A 26,071-nucleotide genomic window follows, 5' to 3' on the forward strand; every position below is an offset into this window, starting at 1 on the left:
CACCAAAAAAGGTACCAACAATTCACTGTGCAAAATGCCAGAGACCTCCTTCACAACAACTCATTAGCGGCTTGTCAGACAACTATTTCACCTGAACTGTTTCACTGCTTGATTTGGTTAACAGGGTATTTTTCTCATAGCGGTTGCTAAGCGAGGGGTGGCAATCAAGACCAAATCCAGCTGTGATGTATTACTTCAAAATTGTCTGAATGTGCCAATGAAAACAGATGATTTTTTTCTTTTAATCTAGTATATGTTTGAAATTATTTTATTTGCATCCCCACTGATGTATGCTACAGAGGGCATCTCTGTGTGTGTGAGTAATTTGGGCTTACTGTGTCTTGTAATGCACAGTTGACTATATATCTTTACTTGGCATTAGCTTGATGTTGCAACTTCACACTGACATCATCAGAGCCTTTCAACAAACAACTGAAAACAAATAGGGAGCAGGGTGGGTGGTGGCGGGACACCTTCAATTTCAGATGTGAACCTCCAACAATGACACCCTCAGGCATCCTGTGCAGGTGTGACCTGGATTTGATAAAAAACTTAACTTCTTACCCAGTGCAAATAAAGCCAAAGCTGCCCAGGTGCACCTTTTGTTTGTGTGTGACTTCTGGCAGCGAAGCGGCTTTCGCAACAGGGCCGGGGAAGAAAAAGCACAATGAGGCCTAGGCACCAAAGGCTTTAGAAGTTCAGCTGATCAGAAAGATAGCGAGGCACGGCTCAGGAGCTGCTCAACAGACCAAATGCAGGGTGCTTATGAGAAAATTTAGAAAAATAGATGAAAAAAATCAGCTCTAGCAAAGTTATTATTTTGAATCCATTTGGGAGGCAGGCAGCCTCTGGACTTGCTTTACTTCCTGGGCGTTAAAGTTTTTGTTTGCCTCTGTCCTAGAGGAAAGGAAGCAGGAGGGGGGCTGGGACTGCACACAAAGGGAAGATGAGCTGTTCATTAAGAGTCATGTCTGCTATCAATCTTTTGTGATGCCATTCAGGGGAGGACAGAGGAGACACAAGAACCTGAAGTGTATTAACTGACAGGTGTAATTTCAACCTGACTTGAAAGGCTGAGCGTGACACAAAAGGAGGATAAAAGAGTGACCTCTCTGATGAATGAGATGGAAGATGACATGGAATAGATCATCCATTCATATGAAAGCCAATAACTCAACTTAAAGTATTTTCTTCTCCTCTCCTTTTGTGCGCCTAAAATGGATGATGTCCTGTGTCCTCACAATCATTCAAAACAATAATTAATCCCTCATGATGAATTAGCCAGCCAAGGTGATACCTGAGACGGTGCCAGTGAACAGAGGCTGAGTTTACAACAAAGATCGTTTGAAATTGAAATAATACAAATAAGGCAATTTGTGTTTGCGTAAGATTTTGTTTCTTGGAAACTGTAGCACAGACAGAAACAAAACCATCGCCTACAGTACAATATGGACTCTGATCTCAAATACACCCAGCTGGCATGAGAGGTGCCTCAGAAAGCTGATGCAGCTGAAAAAATGTTGACCCTTTTTCCCAAAGTGCATCTGGGTCTGCTTTAAGATATCCCATACAACACAATAAATGCATCATATATACCATAATAAGACTTTTTACAAAATGCAAAAAAAGTGAATAACACATGTAGAACAAGGGGTGTTTCTATCAGAGTTTGGGAAGAAGCCTGGTAACTGACCAAGTGGACATGGGGACCTGGAATGTGTTTGTGGGACAGATGATGAGGCGAGTTTGGGCTCCTCTCAGAGTCAAGTGTTTCCAAAGTCCATCAGGCTGGCTCAACATGAACAGTGTGCGGGATACTTTCTGCTGGTGGGTGGTCTCATTATTGAACCTTATCAAAGATTAACGTGGGTAATGGGACACTTTCATAAAGAGGATTTTAGGCCAAACAGAAAACTGGGGGAGGGGTGGGGGCGGAAAAAAAAAATCCAAAGCATGTTTTGTTGAAAGACAACAATACAACGGCATAGTAGGGCCACTATATGGAGAAAAAAAAATTATGGAGCTGGAGGGGAGGTTGGGGCAGTGGAGCAATATCCTGAAAAAAAAAAAAAATCTCTCACTGAGATTAGGGTTGTTTATGGGGAAAAAACACAAATTTATGAGAAAAAAAAAAACTATAATAATATATCTTTTTTTTCTTCCACTAACAAGTTTAGTAAGTTAATTTTGTAAGTAAATTTTTCTCATACAACTATGCACATTCACTCCTGTGATCCATTCAGTGCGACCACAGTCTTGTACTGCAGACACTGTACAGCTCAGTAGAGGCCAAGATCACTTCTCCAACCTCTGGGCTTCTGCCAAACAACCGAGGCTACCAGAGACACAACCTGTCTCAGCTTTTCTACAGGAATGTCTATAGGCCAGGCATGCTGACATCAGGCTGCATTTTATTCAACAGCTGGAACGGGTGTTAAAGGTGAAAATAGTAAAATAAAGCAACCTTCCCTGTGAAAAGTTAATGATAAGACTACTGACTCTTGCCACTGTTTTAGCACTCATGTGTGACTCAAAAGGAAACTTCGCACACCTGTTCTATGAGACAGGTGCGTAGGAGAGGCTTGTGTAGATCAAAAGTTGAAAAAGATTCCTGCACAGTCTTAACTTGCAATCATACAGTTTTTCACTACTAGACCTTAATGTCTGTTGAAGATAAATACATAACAGCAAGTTAGATAACTTTGGGTTAACACTCATGTACCACACTTGAAATTCCTATATGTGATTTTAATATATTCCTCTTTGAACTTTTTAAGCACAAACCATTTTTAGATTTTGAGGTTTTGACATTTTAGCCCTTTGGCTGCACTACCCGAAACATGTTGAACTGTTCACCTGGTGATAATGTGAGATTATATGAAGCAGACATCATCCACCAATTTCAAATCATTATTCTCTTGATGCTTTGGGTAGGCCCACAGCAGACTACAGAATCAAAATGAGAAGGCCCATGGACTTTCCAACCTAAACATTTGACCCACATATTGTATAAACCAATTATCTTAAAGATCTACACAGTACAATTTTATGGAGATACTGAAATTCCCTTCAATGTTATTCCCTGTATGTTGTAACAGACACTGACATACCTACAGTATGTTAGATACAAATAGAAGATTAAATGGAAAATTTAAACTCACAGCATGATCATAAAATTAGAATTAATGCTTATCTACAGTGACAATATATGGTGTGTAAACGGCATACAACAAAATCTTGAATATGGCCACACATGGACAAAAGCTGGCTGGGATACATTTGAGTAGTGTAAACATACCAAAGAGGTCAAGCCTTGTCAAACTGTATTAAGATTACCTGTTACTCAAACAGTTTCAAAGAGAAGAGGTATTAAGTGCTCAAATGTGGGTTCGATTTTAAACAGAGAGGGGCTCGAAGGAAAATAAACATTTTCCAAGCGCAATTTTTTAGCAGAGGAAGCACTTCAGTGAGGAAAAAAAGAGACTGGGGGAAAAGATCGTGTCAGCATATTATTGTTGGTGATACACAACATGATATTTTGCCCATTTGTTTCGTTTTCTCTCCTTGCTGTACACAGGAAGAGGTATTAGGGACTATTTGATTTTTCACTTACAGAGGTTCCTTTGAAAGGAACAGGCTGTAACCATAAGTCTCCACTGGCTTCAGTTATGGAGGCCTGCAAAGCGAGAGAGAGGGGGGGGGCTTCTGCATGGGACTGTTTACACAGTCAATATCCAGTGGGAAAAATCTGTTTCTGGTGTTACTACCTCGGCTCCCCTCCACGCACTTCATGTGATCTCATAATTGCAAATCCCACAGAGGCGGGTAAGAGGAGGTCACACAAAACCCCTTTTCTCTGCACTCTACCCCCCCCACCATTTTGGAGGTGAATCATTTGATACTGATCAGCACCAACACTCTTTGCAGAACAATGCCACGCACAACCCTTCGTCTTTTAAAATGTTTCACATCCCACCTGTCAAATGTTCTCATATTCTGTCTGGATTGGATGGAAGCAGACAGTGATGTGAAGAGTGATGCGTGTCGACATTGTAAATAGTCAGCCTGACAACAGAGATTATATTCTCTGCCTTGCGTCTCAGCACCCGTGTTTCATTCAGCGGGCAGGCTTTGTCTGTTGGCTGAGCACATCTCCCTGCAGCCCCTCAGGACGACTTTACCAGCCCGGCTTTGACTGATGCCACCAAACCCATGTGGAAACAAGCAGTAACGGATAACAATACAGATGAAACACAACACTTAACAAGATTGTGAGAATCTACAGTCCCTTGTCTCGCTTGTTTTTCTATCTCTATTTTTTCAGTCTGTTTCAAATGTTTCACTTGATCTTATTTGTATTTTTATTTGTGTGTTGTATTGTAAAGCACTTTGTAACGCTGATGTTGCACTATAGAAAATAAAAGTCTAACAATATTTCCAAGTAAATAAAGGTCTGTTGAGCCACTTTCTGTTGCAGATTAATATAACAATTAGAATCAACTTAATTCACGAGAGGAGGAGCCACGTGTTGACTCTGTGAGGTTGGATCAGCCTCACTCTGCTCACCGTGTCTCAGGCCTGCAGCTGATGACCTCATTAAATTCTACTGTGCAATGTGATTTAGGAACAAGGAAATCCTGCTGATTTTAGCCCAGAATCACAAGACTGTTTTCTTCTGAATCGGCCCAAGTCACGGCAATGTCTCTTCAAAGTCCAGATGCTGAGGAGAAGATTGTGATTCTGGGCTCAAATCACCAGGATTACTAAATCCCATTGGAGAAAAAAAAAATCTCATAAATTTGTGACTTTTTAATCTCAGAATTTCCTAGTTTTTTTTTTTTTTCTCATAAATTTGTGAGGTTTTTTCTCATTAACTGAAGACTTGAATCTCAGAGTTTTTTTCTTGGAATATTGCCTCCCTTCCCTGGTAGTTGTAGTAGTGCTGTGATCACATAGTAGCACCCCGTGCTTCCTCGTGTGGTTAGGTTTAGGCAACAAACATTCTTGCATAAGGTCAGGGAAAGGTTAGTTTTAGGCAACAGGTTCAGGGTCTCGTATTTGAAGGTGCTGTGGCTCACAAGCCTGCCACCCACCCAACTCAAACAAATGCAACTAATGTGATCTAAAAACGACAGATATAAAGTTAAGTGCAATATGAAACTGAAAAAAACTAAAATAGATGTTTGGAGGGCGCCCAGGTAGCTCACTTGATAGAGTGCGCCCCACTTATCAAGGCTGAGTCCTGACCACAGCTACCTGCATTCTGATTCAAACCCAGTTGCTGCATGTCATCCACGTTCTCTCCCCTGCCTTTCCTGTCTCTCTCTACGGTCACTATATATATAAAAAAAAAAATTAAATTAAATTTAAAAAAAAAGCACAAATGCCAAAAAAATAATCTTAAAAAAGAGATACAGAGAGGGCCCCTGGCTGATCAATTTCTGTTTAGAAAGATTTAAAAAAAAAAAAAAAAAAAAAAAAAAAACAGGCCAATATTCAACGCAAATGGAATCATGCAGCTGATGTGAAAACTAGAGTGTGGGCAGGATTAAGTACCTTGTTTTAAGTGGGAATACTGTAACATAAATAACCACAACACTGACTATGCCCCTTTTATCTTATAGCTGCTCAGATGATTTAGAGTTAGACGTGCTGTAATGCCCTGGAAGGAACCAGCCTGGCAGTCCAGCCTGAAAAGGACACCTCGGACAAGTTAGCGGGCTGTGTTGTGGATGGAGCGGGGCAGGCAGCTGGCTCTCCTGGTATTTGGTGGAGAGGCGGGGGATGGAGCGGGAGGGGGCATTTCCACTCAACCTGACACAGTATGGATTTTGTTCCCGTCCTAATGGAATTGCAGAAATATTTGAGGGGAATCCCATTACGTAGCAATTGGAGTGCTGTAATAATGTACTTACAACCATCTTCCCATTGCGGTTGAGCTCCTCTCGCTCTGCCAGTTCTTTCAGGAAGTTATCTTTGAGTTCTTTTCCTGCACTTGCCAGTGTCCTGGAAAAGACAACATTGAAACGGTTTGAAATGTTTCTTTTAACCCAAAAAAGGCACATGCAGCCTTACAGGTTCTTTATGGAAGGTCTTTAGCTTTGAACATACTGTAGCTGCAGGCTACTTTTTCCTATCTCTGCTCTAATTAACAACAATTAAGTGAACAACATTCTGCATTGAGATGAACTGAGTAAAGCTGGTATTATTATCATTGTTAGAATTTTTAGATCGTTTTTTGCTTTGTTTTGTAATCAAAGCAGATGAGTATTTCTTTCCATTTAGTGTTTGCATCAGAGAAAAAATACAGTAAGTAGAAAAGCAAAGAGTCATAACAGAATAATTAAACGGTCTATGTGACTTTGACATTTGGTATGTTCGACTCACTTCTGCACGAGAGCAGACGAGAGCCACAGCGCTGTGTCATGGGCTACATACTGTAGTTAGCTGCCAACAAACAGGAGAAGCATGCAAAGACAACTACAACCATCAAAAACTTCCAGGGTGGTGGGGCCTATCCACAGATCAACAGTCAAAGGCTTTCTTTGACATCAGCTTGATGGAAGGTTTCCCATCCGATTTGTTAAAGTAGGTGTCAGGAGGGGGAAAATCGAAAAACTGACCAATATTCCCCTGTGAATATCGAATGGAATAACAATCTGATCTTATTTTCTAAAAGTGCCTGGAATGGAGCATAGAAGTATTTAAGTAAACACCCATGCTATTGCACTGCTAAATCAAAGCACATATTTCTAATTTGCCAAGAAAAATGTTCACATTGTGTATCCTCAAACAAGACTAATTTCATGGCATTTCTGCTTCATTAGGCGGCGTAAGGAGAGTAGCAGACAAGATGGAAGAGAGAGAGTGGATAAGTCATCCAATCAAAGTGATAAGGCAGGCTTGAATCCACAACACTGTCAGCACGCGGCGTTTAGCCAAGGCTGCTGAGCTACCAGGACACTCCCAAATACTCCAAATACTCCAAATAACACTGAACAGAAATTTTCCTTGATAGCTGATACATATAAATGTTATTATTCTCAATGAAAACTGCAAAAAAAAAAAAAAAAAAACATCAGGAGGACCATCAGATGTCATTGCTGCTTCTGCTAATTAATCACACTTCCAATGCCAACATGGACTGTAGCATTAATTATATCAGGATTAAACGATTTTCTATCATATTATGACAGCTTTTTACACTTAAGTTCACTGGTTTCCATGGAAACATGGTTCTAGTGCACACTAATATCTGCACACCTGAAAAAATACTGGCACCCATGTTTGGTACAGTTAACACTGCTGTAGAAGCTGCAGAGCATTGGCACTCATCCAGAATTTACTGCGCAAAACATTCACCGGGTCCACACCAAGTTAACATCTTTACAGCAGTAAACAGGTCATTGGAAAGCTTTCAGTTGTGGTTTAGACGGTTTTCAGTACCTGGAAACAACATGGGAAGTACAGGAGAGGAAGTAGAATAAGAAAGTGTGTGTTTTTTTTTTTTTTAATTTAAGTCATTAAAATATCAGCTAGGGAAAAATCCAAAGCACAGTATAACCAGAGTTTCTCTAAACCTCTGCATAAAAAAAACTTGATTTTACATATCAATGTGAGCCATTGTTGAAAAGTTGATGCTAACACATGATCAGCCCCAAATGAGTTTTGAAGTTGGAATGCATGTTTGAAAGTATGTTTTATTTTTTCTATAGCCTCTGGCCAGCAGCTTCAGTGTATCTTTTCACCACAATCACATCTGCTCAGCCAAAACCCAGACAGTGTCACACTTGCGGCAGTGTCTTCAACATAAACGAACACTGGAAGTACTGCTTGCTGATATGAGAAAGTAACTGGAGAGAAACGCTAAACCACAGACAGGCTGCCTAAAAGTATTCACTCTGCCGCTGGAACACACTGTTCCTCACAGCATTGTCTGTGCCATAATATTTAATGACCCCTTAAATAATACCTTACTGAAGGAAGTGCTGTGTGCTTTTATTCTGTTAAGCAGTAGATGGTCAGTAGATGGTGATTTGTCTGAATTCTGAAGCTGCAATAGACAAGATTTTTGTGTTTAAATCACAAAGTATGGCCCAGTTCGGCTTTGACTAAAAAATTAACTGTTGATGGGTTTTTTTCTCCAGCAAATCTCTTAGTTACACATATTTGTTTAAGTAAAGCAGCCATTTTGAGTTAGTCTTGATAATTTTGGAAAATAATGGACATGTGCAGGAGGGGGCTATAAGCTATACAGTGAAGTACAGAAACACTGAATTACAGAGAGCTGCTCGTAATGCCCCACAAACATTTGTGTCATTCTATCACTTTCAGAGAACAGCTTTTTACTGCTGTCTAAAGGTTTCACATTGATTGACTCAGTTCACTCAATTTCTGTGGGACCCACTCAAATGTGGGTTCTGAAGACTAATTTAAGAGTGAAATACAAACTAGGGGTGCATCAATCAATCAAATGATCAGCTGCTGAAAGAATGACTCAGGAATGCCCCATTTCCTTAAGCACACATTTAAACTTGCAATTCTTGCTGACTTTTGCCTGCACTTTGATAACTTACAGAGGTCATTTGTCTCACCAATTAGACATCAGAGAAACTGGCTTCCCCAACCCTTGTTTGTGAATGTGTGGGTGGGGAGAACAAGCAACTAGCCAAGCATTGCAGAAGCTGCTGTCAGACTTGTTCAATGAGCTTTGATGGAAAACTTGGAGTGGGAGGTTTGATTCACTTGCACCAGTATGTACCATTGCTCACGTTTCAAGCTCAAGAGTGATTTGTTCAAAATGATTTATTAGTTCTTTTTTTGGCCTGGCACTACTCTCCTGATCTCTTGACACTGCCAGATACTTTCGCTTGGCAAAGCTGGCGCTTTGCTTCATTGAGATCAAACAATGGACACACTGCAGACATTAAATCTGCTTCCGGAAAGGTATTTTAAAGCGCCAAATCTCAGCTACTTAAAGTATCGATATCAGGAGAATTTCTTTGCTGATCTGAGCATTTGAGAGCTGGAATGGCACAGATTCCTATAATACCAGATAACTCAACAGTAACAATAATTATTATTTGTGTTAAAAGTATGCATTACTTTACTTATTAGTCCCAGAGAAAAGTAATTACAAAGTTAACTGCGCCGGTTCTTACATTATTGTTGAGTTACAACCTACAATGCGTAGGTTTTGTAGACTTACTTTTGTGTCCATTAGGCCAATAAATATCGTCGAGCTAAGCCCGCATTACCAGAAGTATCCTAATTAAGATTTTAATAACAGATTTTAAGACAGAGCAGAGGTTTTCTATCTCTCCTTTCTATTTCTAAATGTAGCTTCTTCTTTTTTTAAAGGTTATTTTTTTGGCATTTCTGCTTTATTTTACAGTCACAGTACAGACAGACTGGAAAGGCAGGGGAGAAAGAGGGGATGACGTGCAGTAAGGGACCTGAGGTCGGATTCGAACCCTGGTCGCTGTGATCGGGGCTAAACCCTGGTACATGGTGCGTGTGCTTTACCGCTGAGCCACCAGGGTGCCCCTCTAAATGTAGCTTTGTTAAAAAAATGTATGCAAATTAACACAATGCTGAACTGGCCCTGTATCAAGGCTGAGTACCCAGGTCCTTTGCTGCATGTTGTCTCCTCTCTCTCCCCTGCCTCTCCTGTCTCTTTCTACTGTCACTGTCAGAAAAAACAGAAGTGCCCAAACACTGGAAATGTCAATACTAGAAAGACATTATAAAAGCAAACAGGTTGTTTTGTTTTGCTAAAAATACTCTGGATACATATGGCACAAGCATAAAATAAAGTGTATGAAGCATTTTTAGTATTCTGAATATTAAAAAAAAAAATACAAAAACTAAACATACACCCCAAGCTGTCACAACTTCACTCATTACCACATGCAAAGTCAGCAAAATAGTACTAATGCAAAATCAATTTGCACGAAGGATGCTGCTAAGCTCAAAATAGAAAACTCTTTAGCTAATAGATAATGGATAGACAATCCCATCTGGTGAATTATTAGCCTTTAGTGAAAATCATTTTATTATCCAGATCCAGAACTCTGTTGCTGTTTTAATGCATGTAATCAGAGCTCTTTCAGCTGTACAAATCCTGATGGCAATAGTAAATACTAAATCTACAGAGATGATTTCTAGAGAATAATGCATATATTCATCCACAAAGGTAGCTAGGAAGTTTACCCTAACAGGTTAAATATATAAATGTAGAAACCCTTATTTCTGCACCAGAGTATTTAATGTTACATATTTCAGCAGCAACTGCAATCCTCAGGACTGCAATAATACCTGCTCAATTCTCCAAGTAACAATCGGGGGATAAATAATGAGCTGTAATGGGCCACTCATCTGTGGGAAAGCAGCAGCAGCAGCAGCAGCAGGCACTCCTGGCTCTGGCTGGTGAGGCTGTTTATTCTAACTGCTACTGAAAATGGCAGGTGAATTTTGGAAACAACTGGCCAGTGTTGCAAACAGAGGAAAAAAACTACTTTCACACCCTTGTATCCTTCACAGTAAATTCCATGTGAAGGGGAGTGAACAGACTTGCGCTTAATATTCATTCACTTTTTCAACATTTAATTGCCACTCCTCCAAAGCAAGTACAATGAATAAGCAGGTAGCGGTTCAGTGTCTCACTCAAAGACATTTTAAAATTAGAGCTGGCTAAGTAGGTATGTTCACTCAACTTTTCATCTATATAAGAAACACGTACTCACAACCACAGTCTTCTACTTCAGGCCACAGAACAGCTTTGGAGTAAATGGAGAATAAGTGCCTTGCTCAAGAGCACCCAAACACCAAAACTCCACCAGTGGTTGTTGAGAAGGGAGCTAGGCCTATACCCTGCACTCTCCTTACACAGATTTTCCCAGCCAGGATTTACACCAGCAACCTTTGGCACACATCTGCTGCTTTCATCTTTAAGTAACCGCTTCACATTCACAATCAATGATCCGAGTTATCTGTGCTCCACTAGTCAAGGAGAGGACAAGTTGAAGTTCTACTCAACATTAACGGCTCCTCAAATCCACTTTCCACCCACGGAGGCCTGTAAAAAGCTGACAGCCGCAACAGGCACTGAAAACCAGCCAATTTCTGCTCCTTGCCTTGCTTAAAATTACAATAATAGAGAACAGGATCTGAATGTTCAAATTTACTAGAATTTGAAAAAGGAATGTAATTTATACTAGTCTTTTGGCCCGTGCCCCATAATGAAAGTCTTAGAGGAATCAGTGGTAAAAGTGCAGGGACAGCACATATTTGGAGGCTAGAAACTCACTCCATCTTCTGAGTGAGTGAAGGATTGCTGCTGGGTCATGGGGGCCGAGGCCCCAAAGTAAACACAGGTGTTGAGGAGGCAAGTGACTGGGGTTACCCCATCCAGTAGCTAAAGAAACACACACAGTCACGCTTGGAGAGTGAATAATACCTCAACGAAAAATACGGAGCGCTGCGTGTTTGAGTTTCCCCTCAATCGACAAATTTCTTATCAAGGCTCATTTAGGAGGGATAACAAGAATTTGGCTATTAGACGGTGGTTATTAGGGACTAATGACTAGGTATTAAGCTAGCTGTGATTCAGTCATGTTTTTGAAGTGTTTCATGTTTGACTTGTGGTCCAGGCAGGTGGGCCCTGAAATTGGTGGAAAAATAAAGAGGAAGGGATGTGAACAGTCATATGTTGGCTTGTTAAGGAAAGTACATTAGCATCTGTCCTAACAGGATGAGATTACTCTTACACTGTAAGTATGCTGTTGTGCTGAGGGACACGTTCAGTTAAAGGAAGGAAACACAGCAAAACATCACAGATCTAATGTAGAACGTATGGACCCACTGTTTGGGGATACCAACTCTGCTTAGTTTAGCTTTCAAGATTTTTCCAAATCAACACTGCTTCACGAATCCTAATGCAATGATTTGAAAACTACAACTATGAAGGGACTGGCTCTCTGTGGGCCTCACACCTCTCTCCCGTTGGGGGCGGGACAGTTTTGCTATAGGAGCATAACAAAATTCTGGCAAATAGGCCAGTTAGCCAGTCAGCTCTGTTTATTTTAAAAAGCTGAGATAGCTATGGCTGCTGTGCCACTGTCAAAAATGTTGACAATTTTGATCACATTTTGTGACTTTAGTAACAGCAAAATGGGTGAGCAGTAGCTGACGTATCCATCAAAAGAAAAGACAGGATGTCCATCTTTGCTTGGGAGAAGAAGGCGCGTCTATTTAAACAACATTGCTGACTAACAATGTCATTCTCTTTTTTTCTTTGTTTGGGTTTTTTTTTTTTTTTTTTACTTGTGCTGGCTACATTTGCTGCTAGGATGAGGTGTAGCAGTGCCTGATGTGGGGATCTGCACAAATTCTTTAACTCGTACAAACGACTTCTGTTGGATTTCTTTTAAGTCAAAAAAGCTACAGCTTATACACTGATGGATCAACAAAAGTCAGCAGGCATGGACAAGGATTTAAGAAAAATATAGTACATAAAGTGGATATAATGAAGAACTATTTCTACAAATGTTTCTTTTATGTGCTTTGTCTCTGACATAAATATAGATTAAAAACACTGATGGAAGTTTCTACAGTTTCTAATCAAAGGATCCTCTCTGGTTTGAAATCACAATAAATATTTTAAGGACATGATCTGAATTAAAATTTTAATTCAAACTAAGATGGCTCCTCGTCATGATAGAAAATCTGGATGGTTCTGAAGTCATGTGTCTTCCTTAGCTCTTCCAGATGTGCTCTCTTGGCATCAAGAACCTCTGTGATGGGTCTGAAAATATAGGGCTCTATTTTGACAATGTAAGCACACAGTCTAAAGAGCATGGTGCAAGTGCATTTAGGGCATGTCCAAGATCACACTTGCTATTTTAAAATTGGGAAAAAGGCTGGTTGCACCAGGCGCCTGGTTCAAAAGGGTTGTACCGAGTCTCTTCATTAATCATGGGTGTGTTTTGGGTTTAATTTGCAGTAAACCAATCAGAGTGTCATCTCCCACTCTCTTTAAAAGCCAGGTGCGCTCGCACCTTGGTGGACTGCTTTTATAATGACGCATTTTCCAGGTAAGAAGTAAGGCTTCTCTGCAGAGGAAATGGATCTGCTTGTGCACGAAAGTGAAAATGTGAACGTGAAAAGCGCACAAGCAGATCATCCATGGCAATAGCAGGACTCCATCAAAGCTCCCTGAGGTGAAGCAGGCGTGCCTGTGTGGAACAAGCAGTGTGGACAATGTTGGCACCCTCTATGTAGGCGGGCATTACTATCTTGATAATATGCCCTTAAAACAACAGAAAAAAATGTGCCACTGACTGCAGAGCTGCTTTTTGTTGGTCAATCACGCAGTTGCTCGTAACTGCCTCAAGAGAGTAATGCACCAACAGTCACATGACCACGAGTCATTTTAAGACAAACATGGCCATGATGGGCACAAGTGACTTTGCTGTTTGCACAACGTGGGCGCGGGGACGGGAAAATGACAACTGCATCAGTTGGAAACTAGCAAAGTCACTTGCATTGCGCTTGGCACAGGATGTAAGATGGGGCCCATAGACTCATTTTGTACTTTTCCAGGTTGCACAACAGTTGATTATGACAGACCCAATCCAAAAACAAGATCCTGCAGAAAAAAAGAGGAAAAGAGGGACTGTTTGTGTTGAGGCCGTGGAAATTGATTATATATATATTTTTTTATCACTTATAGTCAGGCTGTTCCTCCAGTGGCAGGGATGGGAGTCTCCACTGTCTCTCTGCTGGAACTACATAGTAAAAAGAACTCAGCATTTTAAAAGGGCACAATTAAAATCTTTCCAACTTGTGTCGACATCATAGAGTGTACTCCCCATGTTTTGGGACAGCGACACATTTGGATGTTTTGACTCCATAAATGTATTACTTCAGATCTGGAATGCCACAGAAGATTAATCTTTGAAAAAGTTTTGTTTAATGCATTGACTGCCAGATTCAATTTGAGGGCATTTTCATACATATTAAATCACCAGTTAATGGACTACAGGCCTTTTTAAACTCTGCCCCCTTTTCAGAATGCTAAGTGTCTAATTTGGATAACTCAGGCTCGGGTGTGTTTGTTCCCATTTGCCCCTGCCACGCATTCCATCAGAAGTCTGTCCATGTATGAGTTGCAAACTACAGGGTTAACTGTAATGTGACACTGGATGGCAAACAAAACTGACAGTTTTTGTTCATGTAAAGCAAGTTACCTCATCATGTTTCTTTGGAGGTTGTCTTCCATGAAAAACTGCTGCAGGGACACTCTGAATCTAATCAATTTTGAGGGACTGAAATGATGTGCAGATAGACAGCTTATATAACTGTGAAGAGCTACAGGTGGTTAGTATGCTGACATCACACAGCAACAGTACACAGACACAAACAGCATCTCAATGTCCCATTCCAGTTGGGAGAATAAGATGCACAAACCAGCTAACAATAACCCACCTGCCAGAGTTGTAGTGCTATCAGTAAAAGTAAATAAAGCCGGTACTGCCCTCCGCCTGCGACTTTTAGTGGACGGTGACATGGTGTGGGCTCAGAGCCTCCTGGCAGCCAAGTAGAGAACAGCTGCTGAATTCTGTATTTGTTATTAAAGAGTTTAGTTACAGTCTTTCCGGGGGAATGATGTTGGAAAAAAAAATAAATTTAAACAAATTTAAAATTGGGACATTTTTACTCAGCAGATGTGTGGGTATGTGAAGAGTTGAAAATACAGTACAATCAAGTGTGTTTTACTTCAACAGTTGTCTTTATAAATTAAAAAAAAAAAAAAAAAAAAGAAAATACAGGTTATATTTCAACGGGGAGTGCCAAATGCAATTATGGATAAATGCTTAAAGCTTTTCATGCCTTTATTTTGAGAAAACCATGGCAGACACAAAAGAACACATCAGAGCCTCAATATGGCTTTCTTACATAAGGGCCTATGCATAGGGAGTACACCGTTTTCAAAATTTTCCTGTTGCAGACCCCTCCACATTGACCTTTAGTACACCACGGACCCCCATTTGAAATGATTTTGCCCTAGGGATCCTGACATGAAAAGATATTTTGTCTTGTATTCAGTATTTATTCATTTGGATGTTGTACTTAACTATTAAACAAATACATTCAAAGTGATGAGATTATATAATGTTCAAATAATTGCTCACATGTTTGTATCATAAAAATCTCCAGTAAATGAAATGATAGTGAAATTAAACTATTTTGCTGAGGACTCCCTGAAAACCCTTCAAGGATCCCTGTGGATTCCCAAAGCCAACTTTAAAGCCAATGTAGTAGGCAATTCAGGCAGACTTGAAACCTTCAATCAATAAATGGACTCGCTGTTCCTCTGCTTCGTCACAAAGTGACATAATGCTGACAGACACTATAGGAAAGCAGACAGTGTGTGCCCTTTAGCCATTATGAACCTTTTGTTCACTGCTATACCCTGGAGTTTATGTAACGTTTTACCCACCTCTGCTGGGGGTGAACAGCTGTCACTGCTGAGCTGCTATCCACCAAGTATGTTTACATGTGGATAAACAGAGCATTAGAGTGAAACGTGCTCAGCCACAGGGGCCTGTGCGCTGGAGTTAGTGCCCCCTAAAACGATGTTTCAAACAATTTATTTAGCAAATGGGTTCAGTGACTCTTCAGCAATACCTACGCTCTGCAGCCCCAGGGTAGCTGTTTTGAAAAGCATCTTTCTAATGTCTTTTGACTTAGATTATTTCATTGCATAGATTTAGCCCCATAAAAATAAGCAAAGGCTGGAGTAAAACCTCTGCAGACTTGGCGTCTAATGAATGAGGGAATGTAACAAATGTAAATTACTCCTTTGAGTTATTGCTTCACCAGAAATCTCCAAATGGGATCTTACAGAATCACAATAAACAGCAAATTCAATGAACTGACTGCATAATCAAACGGCTGAGATTTTCTGCACTTTTAGTTTATGCGATGTGTAGAGGAGATGTATAGAGGAGATTATGTACTTAAGGTTACTGTGAAGGAGAGAAGCTAATAAATCATAAAATGTAAAATATTATTTTTTTAGACAAAGTATTTACTGTTTAAACCTGGAACCAATGTGTTTTGAAAACAGGATAAAAATGAGATTCAAGAAAAGCTCCGTGCAGCAGAGCTCGCTATGGTCTGGAATGAGGAAGCCAGCAGAACTCGGCAAAGTTGATGATTACTCTACCTCTGCACTCCTGCCATGAAAACACAGGTTTCTCAATGTGTACAATTCTACGAAATGCTGCAACAAGGCTTCTAAACAGAACTAGCCAGCTCTGCTGTATTTCAACACCCCATCAAATCAGATTTTTAAAATTAATTTTTAGCTTGATTTATCAGTTTGATGATGCTTCCAACACAGTTCACTCACTGCCATAAAAACAAAATCTGGGGCTGTTGATCAACATGACAAAGTTAATTGCAACTCAGATGTGCATTTCTTTCACCAAGTGTGGAGAAAAAGGTTTGCTTATTAGCTGAGAGGAAAAGCAAAACACAGTGTCAACATGGCCTGTGGTTGGCTACGGGAAAATCTACAATAGCTTATAGCAAGTTTAATTGCTACAAATATATCAGCTCCTGAAATCGAGAAAGAAGCACATCTTTAAAATATAAATTTGTGGTTCATGCACAAGTGGGATAAATACATTTTCAACCACAAAAAGATGATGTGGAAGAGACATGACTAGAAACAGGCTGCAGTTTGACACTGAAATAAAACAATATACAGTGTCTCTGCAATGCTCGGCCATTGCAGGCTGAATTCTTCAAACTGTCGTACTGAGTGAATATTTTTTTATTTCTTAGCAAAACTTCTTCTCATTTAACCAAGGCCAAAACCTTATCCTAACTTTGACCAAACGTTTCAGTTTCCTAACAACAAACAAAGCTTTCGTTGCCTAAACTGGAACCTTGCCCTAACCTTAACTCTAACTCTAGCCTCAACTACCATTTTCATGTGAGGAACAGGCGGAAATGTCCTACTCATCATACTGTCACATAATCCTTCCATGGTTGAGGAAGGCAATGTTCACTTAATTTGTGCCCAAAATAGGCAAACTGCATTTCAGAATTTGTGCTCATTTCACATTTCAAAACTTTATTAGAGAGTGTTGAACTTCTGCCTGCATATATCTGTTTGCTTACACTCTCCCTCGCCACCAAAGGGCTGCAGTTCATGTGTTTACCGGAAAACAAGCTGCCATCCTTTCACCTTCTAATTTGTGCTCAGCCCAACTGTCACTGACCCACAATCTCAGAAATGATTCATCTCCCTACTGGTCTCCAAGTCAACTCTTTTATCTGTTTGCACAGCTGAGAGGAATAGCTATATTTACTGCAGGGAACGGTTTAGAAATTCAATATAGCACGTTACCCCAAGCTCCAACTTTGTGCAATTTCATCACCCTTGCCAAACAAATTTGATCTGTACCAAGGTGTGTCCTCTTTCACAAGTGCCAAGATTTGCAACAGCAAACAATTCCAGGCATAATTAATGGAATGTCATTAAAAAGTTCTTTGTGGGATGGAGGTTAGCATTCCTCCTTAATTCTTGGCCTTCATTTTGCAAATAAATGTTCAGCAACTGGCTATATGGTAGTTTTTTGAGAGATTTTGATTTCATGACGGGTAACACATGTTGTGCTTTGAAATAATTTCTTCTTTTATTCTTGTGACAGATTAACAGATTGAAGCTTTCATTAGCCTGTAGCTTTCAACAGTATGGCAGATGGGAACTTTCAATAATAAGAGTGATTTCTTGAGAATCAACACATACTGTACCAGCATATTTTTCCTGAGAGTGCTTGGGAAAATGAATCTTATGGAAAATATTATTTTGGGCTGGTGGACGTCAAGGGAAATTCCACACAGCATGACAATTTACTTTATTTTGGGCTTTTTCTAAAATCCTCTGTCACCTCTGATTACAATGAGCTGAATGTATCAGTTACACATGTGCTACACATGATATTCTACCTGAGCCTTCTTTGTGTATTGTGGCCACCCTGGCTTTTGGGGGTTGGGAAGGTTGTACATTGCATTCCTGCCTGAAAAGTATGCGTTTTTGAATGTGGATCAAGCAACTCATTGTCATCCTTTAGCACTGAATTCTAACTGAGGCTAAATGAGATGTATGCCATTCACAGGCAAAACCAGCAGTTACTGGCAGCTACAGTAAAGCTTCCTATTCAAAGATGAATACAGAGAGAGTAGTATTGCAACAATTCAGATCATGTTGGCTTGTACTTGGCTTGAAGGAACACAATTTCTATGTTTGACTGCAAAGTGGAATTTGACATCTAGATTTTATAGCTACAGGCACCAATATTTTTTTAATAGTCAGTTAAATCCCTAGTATGAGAGCACAAGACCTCATCCCCAAATGGCTGTCTGGATTGCACATGTTGACAGTGTGGTTTTTTCCACATCAGTTTATTAGCCTACAGTTTAACGCAAAGCAACATGCATCAGGAAATCACATAAAAGCCCTCGTCAACTCATCAGCTCTTTCTTGTTCAAAACTACAGAGTCAAGTCCACACAAGTAAATTAATACAGACAATGAGGCACTGATCACCAAATGTGTCAGGGCCAGGTTCCACATTGTCAGAGAGTCCTACGATGGGACGGGCCTCTGCTTCACAGAGTACCTTACAGGCCGCTGTGGAATCCATCATACACATCCTCCATGTTCAGCACTTACAACTACAAAGCAGAAGATGACAAGTGTGGCCTGGTAGCTTTATGGCAAGAGCTATATAATGTGAAAACCACTTCCACCCCTGGATCAAGGTTACTACGCAGGGGGTAATGGGGGTTGATGAGCCCAGTGGTTTCTATCATGGGTAATCAAACATCAGAGACACTTTTGAACCAGGGGTAAAAGATGTGAGATATGAAACCAAACAAACACAATCCTCTGCATGTTACTAACTACTGCAACAGTTTCTTTTAGGCCACTTTCTTTAAATTCTTCCACAGCATCGAAGTCATTGAATGACAGCCGCAGCTTCCAGAGGATGAAGATATAGAGGAAGAAGTGCCTTGAGGACCGATTGCATGTAAAGAGGAAATGGTGGCCAGAAACAACATCTAACAGATGTTTCCATTAAGGGGCTAAAAGAGGCACCATTCCTGACTGTGCCTTTTGTTAAAGCTAGCCTTACCCTTAGCACCATGGCACTTTAAGGAGAGTGAGATATGCCACCTAAACCATAACAATCCTCTTCTCTGCCATGTTATTTCTATGGAATTCACAAAATGACAGAAGAATTGATGTTTTTCCAGAGAACATATGTTTTCCATGTTTTTCAGTCCAAATTTGCAGCAGGGTCAAGACCTCAAAGGGATCACACTGGGAGGTTGAAAAGAGAGGCCAAACGGAAATCTGGATCTTTGCCTTACTCAATGTGCTTTTTGAAAAGATAAATCTGTGGTTCAGAGACGCCAATATAAATGTGGCATAAATGCGGAGAGCTGCTCCTAATAACACCCTGACCTAAGAATTTCAGACTCCTCAGACTCTCAAACATGTGGGGCATCTAATGAAACTAGGAACCTTCATCCCAGTTTGAACAAGTAACACAACCTGTGTTTTGGTTAACTGAAGTATCAATAAAAGTAAATTATTCCCAAAATGTTACAAATGTTGAAGAAAACAAATCCTGAGGACTTCATTCATTCATTCATCTTCTAAACCGCTTATCCTCACTAGGGTCGCGCTGGAGCCTATCCCAGCGCTCATAGGGCGAAGGCAAGGAAACACCCTGGACAGGTTGCCAGTCCATCGCAGGGCAGACACTGACATTCACACACACAGTCACACCTAGGGGCAATTTAGCTTCTCCAATTCACCTAACCTGCATGTCTTTGGATGGTGGGAGGAAACCGGAGTGCCCGGAGGAAACCCACGCAGACACGGGGAGAACATGCAAACTCCACACAGAAAGGACCTTGGGTGGGAATCGAACCCAGGACCTTCTCACTGTGAGGCGACAGTGCTAACCACTGCACCACCATGCCACCTATCCTGAGTACTTCTGTATTGCTAATGATGGTAGGACCAACTAGGGCCAATGGTGCTGGGCAGAAATTATATCACTAAAGCTTACGTTCTAGGTTTGAGGTCCAGGATGTAAAGCCCCCGGGCTTTTCCCCCACAGCAGTAAAAGGGTTACTATTAATCACCTGTAAAATCACTGGTGGCCTCAGCTAAGGTACTGTAAACTGCACAGTATAATCTATATGCCTACTTGTGCTCTCAGTTGTTGGTGGTGAGTGGACTAAACTGGACCACCTAAGTTAGTTGATGGTTTTATGGGGTGGTTCGTGTATTAGATTATGCCTGAATTTAAGTTTTATCCATGTAGTTTCTAGTGTAACAACATGGCCAGTAGTTCAGGAATCAGTAATTCCTATTTAATATGTAAATTTAGAAATTAGAAACTGATTGCTCAAATTCATATTTAAATGACATTAAAAAAAAAAACGGTAATAGAAGAGTTCATATTAATAGTTATTAAATGGGTCAACAAAGAATTCTGTTTAATATTTCTGTCTTTAAATGATGACTAAATTACTTAGAAATTAGAAATTAATTGGTGAAAAGACTTTTTAAATGCATTCAAACTGCATGCAATGCATTTTCTAGTTCTTATTATTAACATGTTTTCCCATTTATTTTCTCTAATTTTTGGTTTACCATTTACATTTCTGCTTGGGTTGCACTTTATTAGAATATGTTTTAATTTAACAGCATGTGGCGAGTAGGCCATGATAAACAGTCCAACCCACACTTAAGTAACAGGAGCTCTCATTGGTCAGCTGCTGGCCTGTGAATTTTCATATATTTCCTGTCTACAGTCAGTACGCTACATCATGGTGGTAAAGCCAGCACAATGTCAAGGACAAGGATCTCTCAACTTTAGCCTGGTCTGGCAGAGGAGATGGAGCTGTGCCAGAATGTATGCCCACTATAATCGTCCTCTAGTAGTAGAGCAAAATTATGAACATGAAAGCACATTAGTAAATGATATGAACAAAAAATATCATTTAAAATGTTGTTTAAAAACAAATTTGCAGATCAATTTATAAGTCCAATAGTCTGAAATAAGCTTGGAATATGAAAATAAGTCAAGAAAAAGGTTTCCAAGAGGAAGCTGGCAAATGTCCAGTTCACCCTGCAGACCAAATATTATGACAATCCAACCAACAGATTTTGAGATCTGCTGGAGCAAAGTGTTGAACAGATATACTGACTGACCAAATAACAGATAATGTATTTTTCCAACAATGTAACAAATAATCATTGAAAAAATAAAATGGAATGTGTTGTATTATTGCATAATCCTGAAAAGCAAATCTATTCCTCGTTGCCTACACAAAGAGCTACATTAAAGTGGGGACGAGACATAACACATTATGCCATTATAAAAAAAAAAAAAAAAAAAGAAGAAGAAAGCAATGCAAATGCTAGCATTCTCCTGTGAAGCTACTGAAAACAAGCCTACAGAGCATCATTTATGCCTGTATCTGTAACAAGACACACATAATTACTTACATCGTAATATGAGGTGGTTGTTTTTTGGGGGGAAGATATGATCCATGATCCTTAACTAGGCTGAGTCAAGACACGAAGATCAGAGTCATGCCTGGCTTGATGTACCAGTGAGTAAGACAGTGGGATAAAGGACAAAAAAGAAAAAGACACCTCTCTCCAAAAAGCTTTCCCCAGCCATCACAGTGGTCCCTTAAGCTGAATAGCCCTGGGAAGCGACCCCCTGCACACCACCTCTCTGCAACCACAACAATATATGAGAATATACACAAATATTCTTGCTGAACAAACTCCTGTTTTGACCACAAAGGTAATTCTTAGTGTGCGGTCAAGAAGTAGAACATGTTTCTCCAGGGACAGTGTGAACGCAAGACTGTATCACATTTTAATTTCATTATACAACCTGTTGTATAATGACCAATAAACTTCCTTGTATCCTTGTATAAAAGATAATATGCAAAATCAATTAACATCTCCAAAAGAGTTGATTCAAATGCTACCAAAATTGACAGACATTCTGTAGATGGTGTTCAGATCGGTCAAATGGTGAGTCAGCAGTGATATTCAATATTCTGCTGTAATTTTGTATTGTATACACAACAGTTCCTATCTCACCAATTGGTTGATTGAGTCACCAAAATGTTACGAAATCAGCAGAATGTGATTTTTTTTTTCCCTCAGAATTTTATCGCCAACATTTTTACTGTTGGATACATTTTAAAATCCCCCTCGAATCATTAACTAAGTCCCTAAAAAATAATCCCAGTTCATTAATATTACATACTGTAGGTTGTGGAATGTTTTCAAATTCATCTGAGGGTCATAGCTAGTTGAGGACTGCCGGTTGTACTGGTATCCTGTAAACTGCTGTTTGTGTCTGTGTTTGTGTATGACAGTTCTCAAAGTTTCTCTTTACTAAACATACTATTTAACTAAAATTATTGTAATTATATTTTTATACAAATAACAACCCAGCAGAGACTTCACATCTTTATGAATTTCCACCATTTATTTTTTTTCTCCTTTTTTCTTCAATGAAACTGCGAGTTACAAAAGTCACAAAAAATTTTCTGTTGCTTGGTTATGAGCCTCTAAAATGCTGTTAAGTGAAACAACTGCCAGTTGTTAAAACGACACAATTCAAATGTAAGATATTCAGTTTCATCATTTTTAAATTATTTTCCTTTTGTTTGAACTGAACTATTGAACTGTAACTATTATACAGTTAATGGTATTTTACAGGGCAATGAGAGCTTTGACTTGCTGTCCCAACTGGGAAACTGGAAAAAAAAAAAAAAAAAAAAAAAAATCAACCACTGAATCCTCAAATACCTCGATATAGAACAGACTGGCCCATCAGAAATCATTATTATGGAACCTGATAAAGGAAGGTCTTAAATCCAACTTCACACTATTTGTTCTGTGAAGAACTCAAATATGGAATTTAAGATAGGGCATAAAATATAATGTTTTGGGTATTTGGCCTTTTAGACATACCATACTGCCATCAAGTTTATTTATAGAGCACTTTCACACAAAACAAGTCTGCCACAAAGTGCTTTGCAGTAAGCAGAAAGAGGCAAAAGAAAAACTGACAAAAGACAGATTAAAAATGAGGGAACAGCACAACCATGCTTAAATAGGGCTGCAAGCAAATAAGAGTAGTTCACGCACTATTAGAGGCCTGGGAATAGAAGCTTGTTTGAAGCTGCGTTTTATAAGCGTTGATAGATTTGGCTGATCTGATAGACAAGGGGACTTCCAGAGTTTAGGGGCTGGAGCAGCAAAGGCTCGAACACCCTTTCATATAAGATTGGCTGGAGAGATGACTAAGAGCTTTTGAGTGTCTCAGTGCCCCGGTGGAGAGGTGGGGGCACAGATGAACAGCAAAACAGGAGGAGGCACAACGGAGGATGACTCTGTAGACAAAGAACACCATTTCTATATGTCTATGCTGTGGCAGACAGGTAGCCAGTGTAAATAAAGCTAGAACTGGAGTAATATGTTCCCCTTTCTGGCTCTTTGTCCCAGTTGGACAGCAGGACTCTGTGACTGTCTCAAGGCTAGGGATTAATTGTTTCTGATTTCAAGGAAGATTCTAAGCATGTAAAAGCTGGACTTAACAACTGGTTCAATTTGTTTGCCAAAGGCTCAATCAGGCTCAGTCTTAGCGAAGAGCTGAAGGTTGTTTCAAACTTGCAAAATTTCTTGGGATATTCCCATTCTTACCCAGGACTAAACCCCACTCCAGAGCAAGGCAGCCCTTGATTTTGGGGTGACATATACTCCCAAAAAGTCAGCAATAAGGTCGAGGTTCAAACAAAAGCAACAGAATGTTTGCTGTCCCATCAAAATTGTACTACAAGTGCTCTTAACACATTTACCCTGGGCTTTGATTTTCAAGTGTGAAGTTAGGTTTGGTTAGCCTTAGGTTATGGTCACTTAGATTTGTCTAGATCTAAGAAAGTGGGAAAAGGGCACAAAGGGGATAACTAACATTCTTTACTAATTATCTGAATCAGCAATTCAATCTCAGTCTGCAGAGAGCTAATGGAGTATGCACCTCAAATGTTTTTCAAAAGGAAAAATCCTGACATCAATTAACCTGGGCTAGCTACCAATCTAGCAAAAAGGCTGTCCATCTGGCAGAGTGGAACACATCTACAGTAATCTAATATCTAAATAAAACTGTGACCTGAGTACCAGTGTTCATTCTGGACCATGACGTTTGTAGAGCCCATCTTTTTGCTTGGAGCAAAATACATCTCCTACCATTTTTGTTTGGTGTAGGTCATTAATTCTTTGCTGGCCTCTTACACGCTACATGTAGCAAATGAAAGAAGACATTTATTTCAGTAATCAACTTATTGCTAAAAAAATATGGGATGACCTCTGAGATCTGAAAAAAATCCATGTCAAATGACAGCGTGTCATACATTCACTGCTGCATTGACTAGTCCAAAAGTGGCACAAGCTGATCTACGTGCTGCGTGGATGGGATGTGGTGGCTGGCTAGGGCCTGGCAGGATGTGTGTCTCTGCACAGAGCTTGCAGGGAGAGCTCCAAAGTCACACAACCGTCCAAAATCACAAAGTGCAGGGGAGGCAATTGGCTTGACAGCACATGTAATGGAGACTGCAAAACCTCATAGCCTGAGGCCCGTGCCAGAGCAGCAGTGGTGGAGAGTGGCGGGGGTTTGGCTCACTAAAAATGAGCCCAGGATCAGTTTGTGAGGCTTCTCATGTCACTCACATCCACAATCTTATTTTCACTTAGCATCTGGAGGTTGGTTTCGCGCTGAAATCTACTCACTGTACGTGAATGTTCGTGGCATTGGTTTAACTTGGCACAGTAAGTGATGGCTCACTTTTAATATAGAGTAGAGAGGGGAGAATTCTCGAGGCAGACTGTAAAAACGTAGAAGCACAATGGACAATGAGTGTGGCTGGGGTTTGGACCGTGGGGCGATCGAGGGGAGCCTGATGGAAACCTCAGAGGGCTGCTGTGAGCACGCGAGGTCAGGACATCTGCTGACATGGACTTCTGGGCCGGAGCCAGAGCTGGGGCTGAGAGGAAACTGAGGCCTCACATCTACTCAGCAATGCTCCCCTCGACTTCTTGTTTGTCTCTGAGTTAAAATATTAAATGTGATGTTCTTCATTTCCAAGATAAAACAAGAGATTATCAATCTGCAGACCGCAAATATAAGGCCAGCGCACTTGAAGAGAGCACAATTTCCTCCATCTGACAGATTTAGGAGGGTGAGTCATTAAGAATAGATAATAAAATGAGCAATGCATTTATATCCTGCCAAAATCAAAACTTACGGTATGACACTGACATAATATTGACTTTTAAGACTATGAAACAAATGAATATACAAAGCCTAATTTGAATCCTCCTTTCTGGCATTTAAGAATAAACACTAAATGTTCACTTTCTTAGGTGAATGTTGATTTTGACTCTAGCCTTTTGGCAGAGCCTTCACCCTAAGCCCAAAAAAACACAACTGACTTAGCATCTCATTCATTCAAGTTTTCTTTTTCAATCACGTATTGAATTTCACCAGTGTCTGATGAGAGTACCAGGCCTTTTGTTTGGTCTTTTGTGATGTGCTGGCAAAGCCCTCTTTCACAGGCAAGCTGTCAGGAGAAGTGTGTTGTCCCTTAAGAGTGAGACAGGGCAACAACAGGGCAACATCTGATTAGCATTCACGGCACTATCTCCACTCCCTTGGTATTTTATTACCACAGGTGCAGGGGCATTCATTGATCAGATGCACGCTACAGGCGAGGTTAGCCCTTAATTGAAAACAGCTCTATTTATACACCTGCAGGCACTAAAGGGCTCCAAGAGAGCACAGGGAGGTTGAAAAGAAGAGAAAGGAAGGAAAAAAACACATAAGACTGTGACAGAGCAGTGAAAAAAGACATGCCTTGGGAGACATAGGTTAAGGCCTACAGAGAAG

At 40.2% G+C, this 26,071-nt stretch overlaps 1 protein-coding gene across 3 annotated transcripts in view; it reads right to left on the reverse strand.

The window, feature by feature from the left end:
- Positions 1 to 26,071, reverse strand: part of cfap299 (cilia and flagella associated protein 299) — an 88,224-nt gene that overhangs the window by 53,868 nt on the left and 8,285 nt on the right. For all 3 annotated transcript variants that reach the window (XM_030060553.1, XM_030060555.1, XM_030060552.1), the window contains exon 3: positions 5,916 to 6,006. In XM_030060553.1, the coding sequence (XP_029916413.1) occupies positions 5,916 to 6,006 (91 nt within the window). The remainder of the gene's footprint in view (positions 1 to 5,915; positions 6,007 to 26,071) is intronic.

This window comes from Myripristis murdjan, chromosome 9, assembly GCF_902150065.1.
Source record: "Myripristis murdjan chromosome 9, fMyrMur1.1, whole genome shotgun sequence".
NCBI classification, from domain to species: Eukaryota; Metazoa; Chordata; class Actinopteri; order Holocentriformes; family Holocentridae; genus Myripristis; species Myripristis murdjan.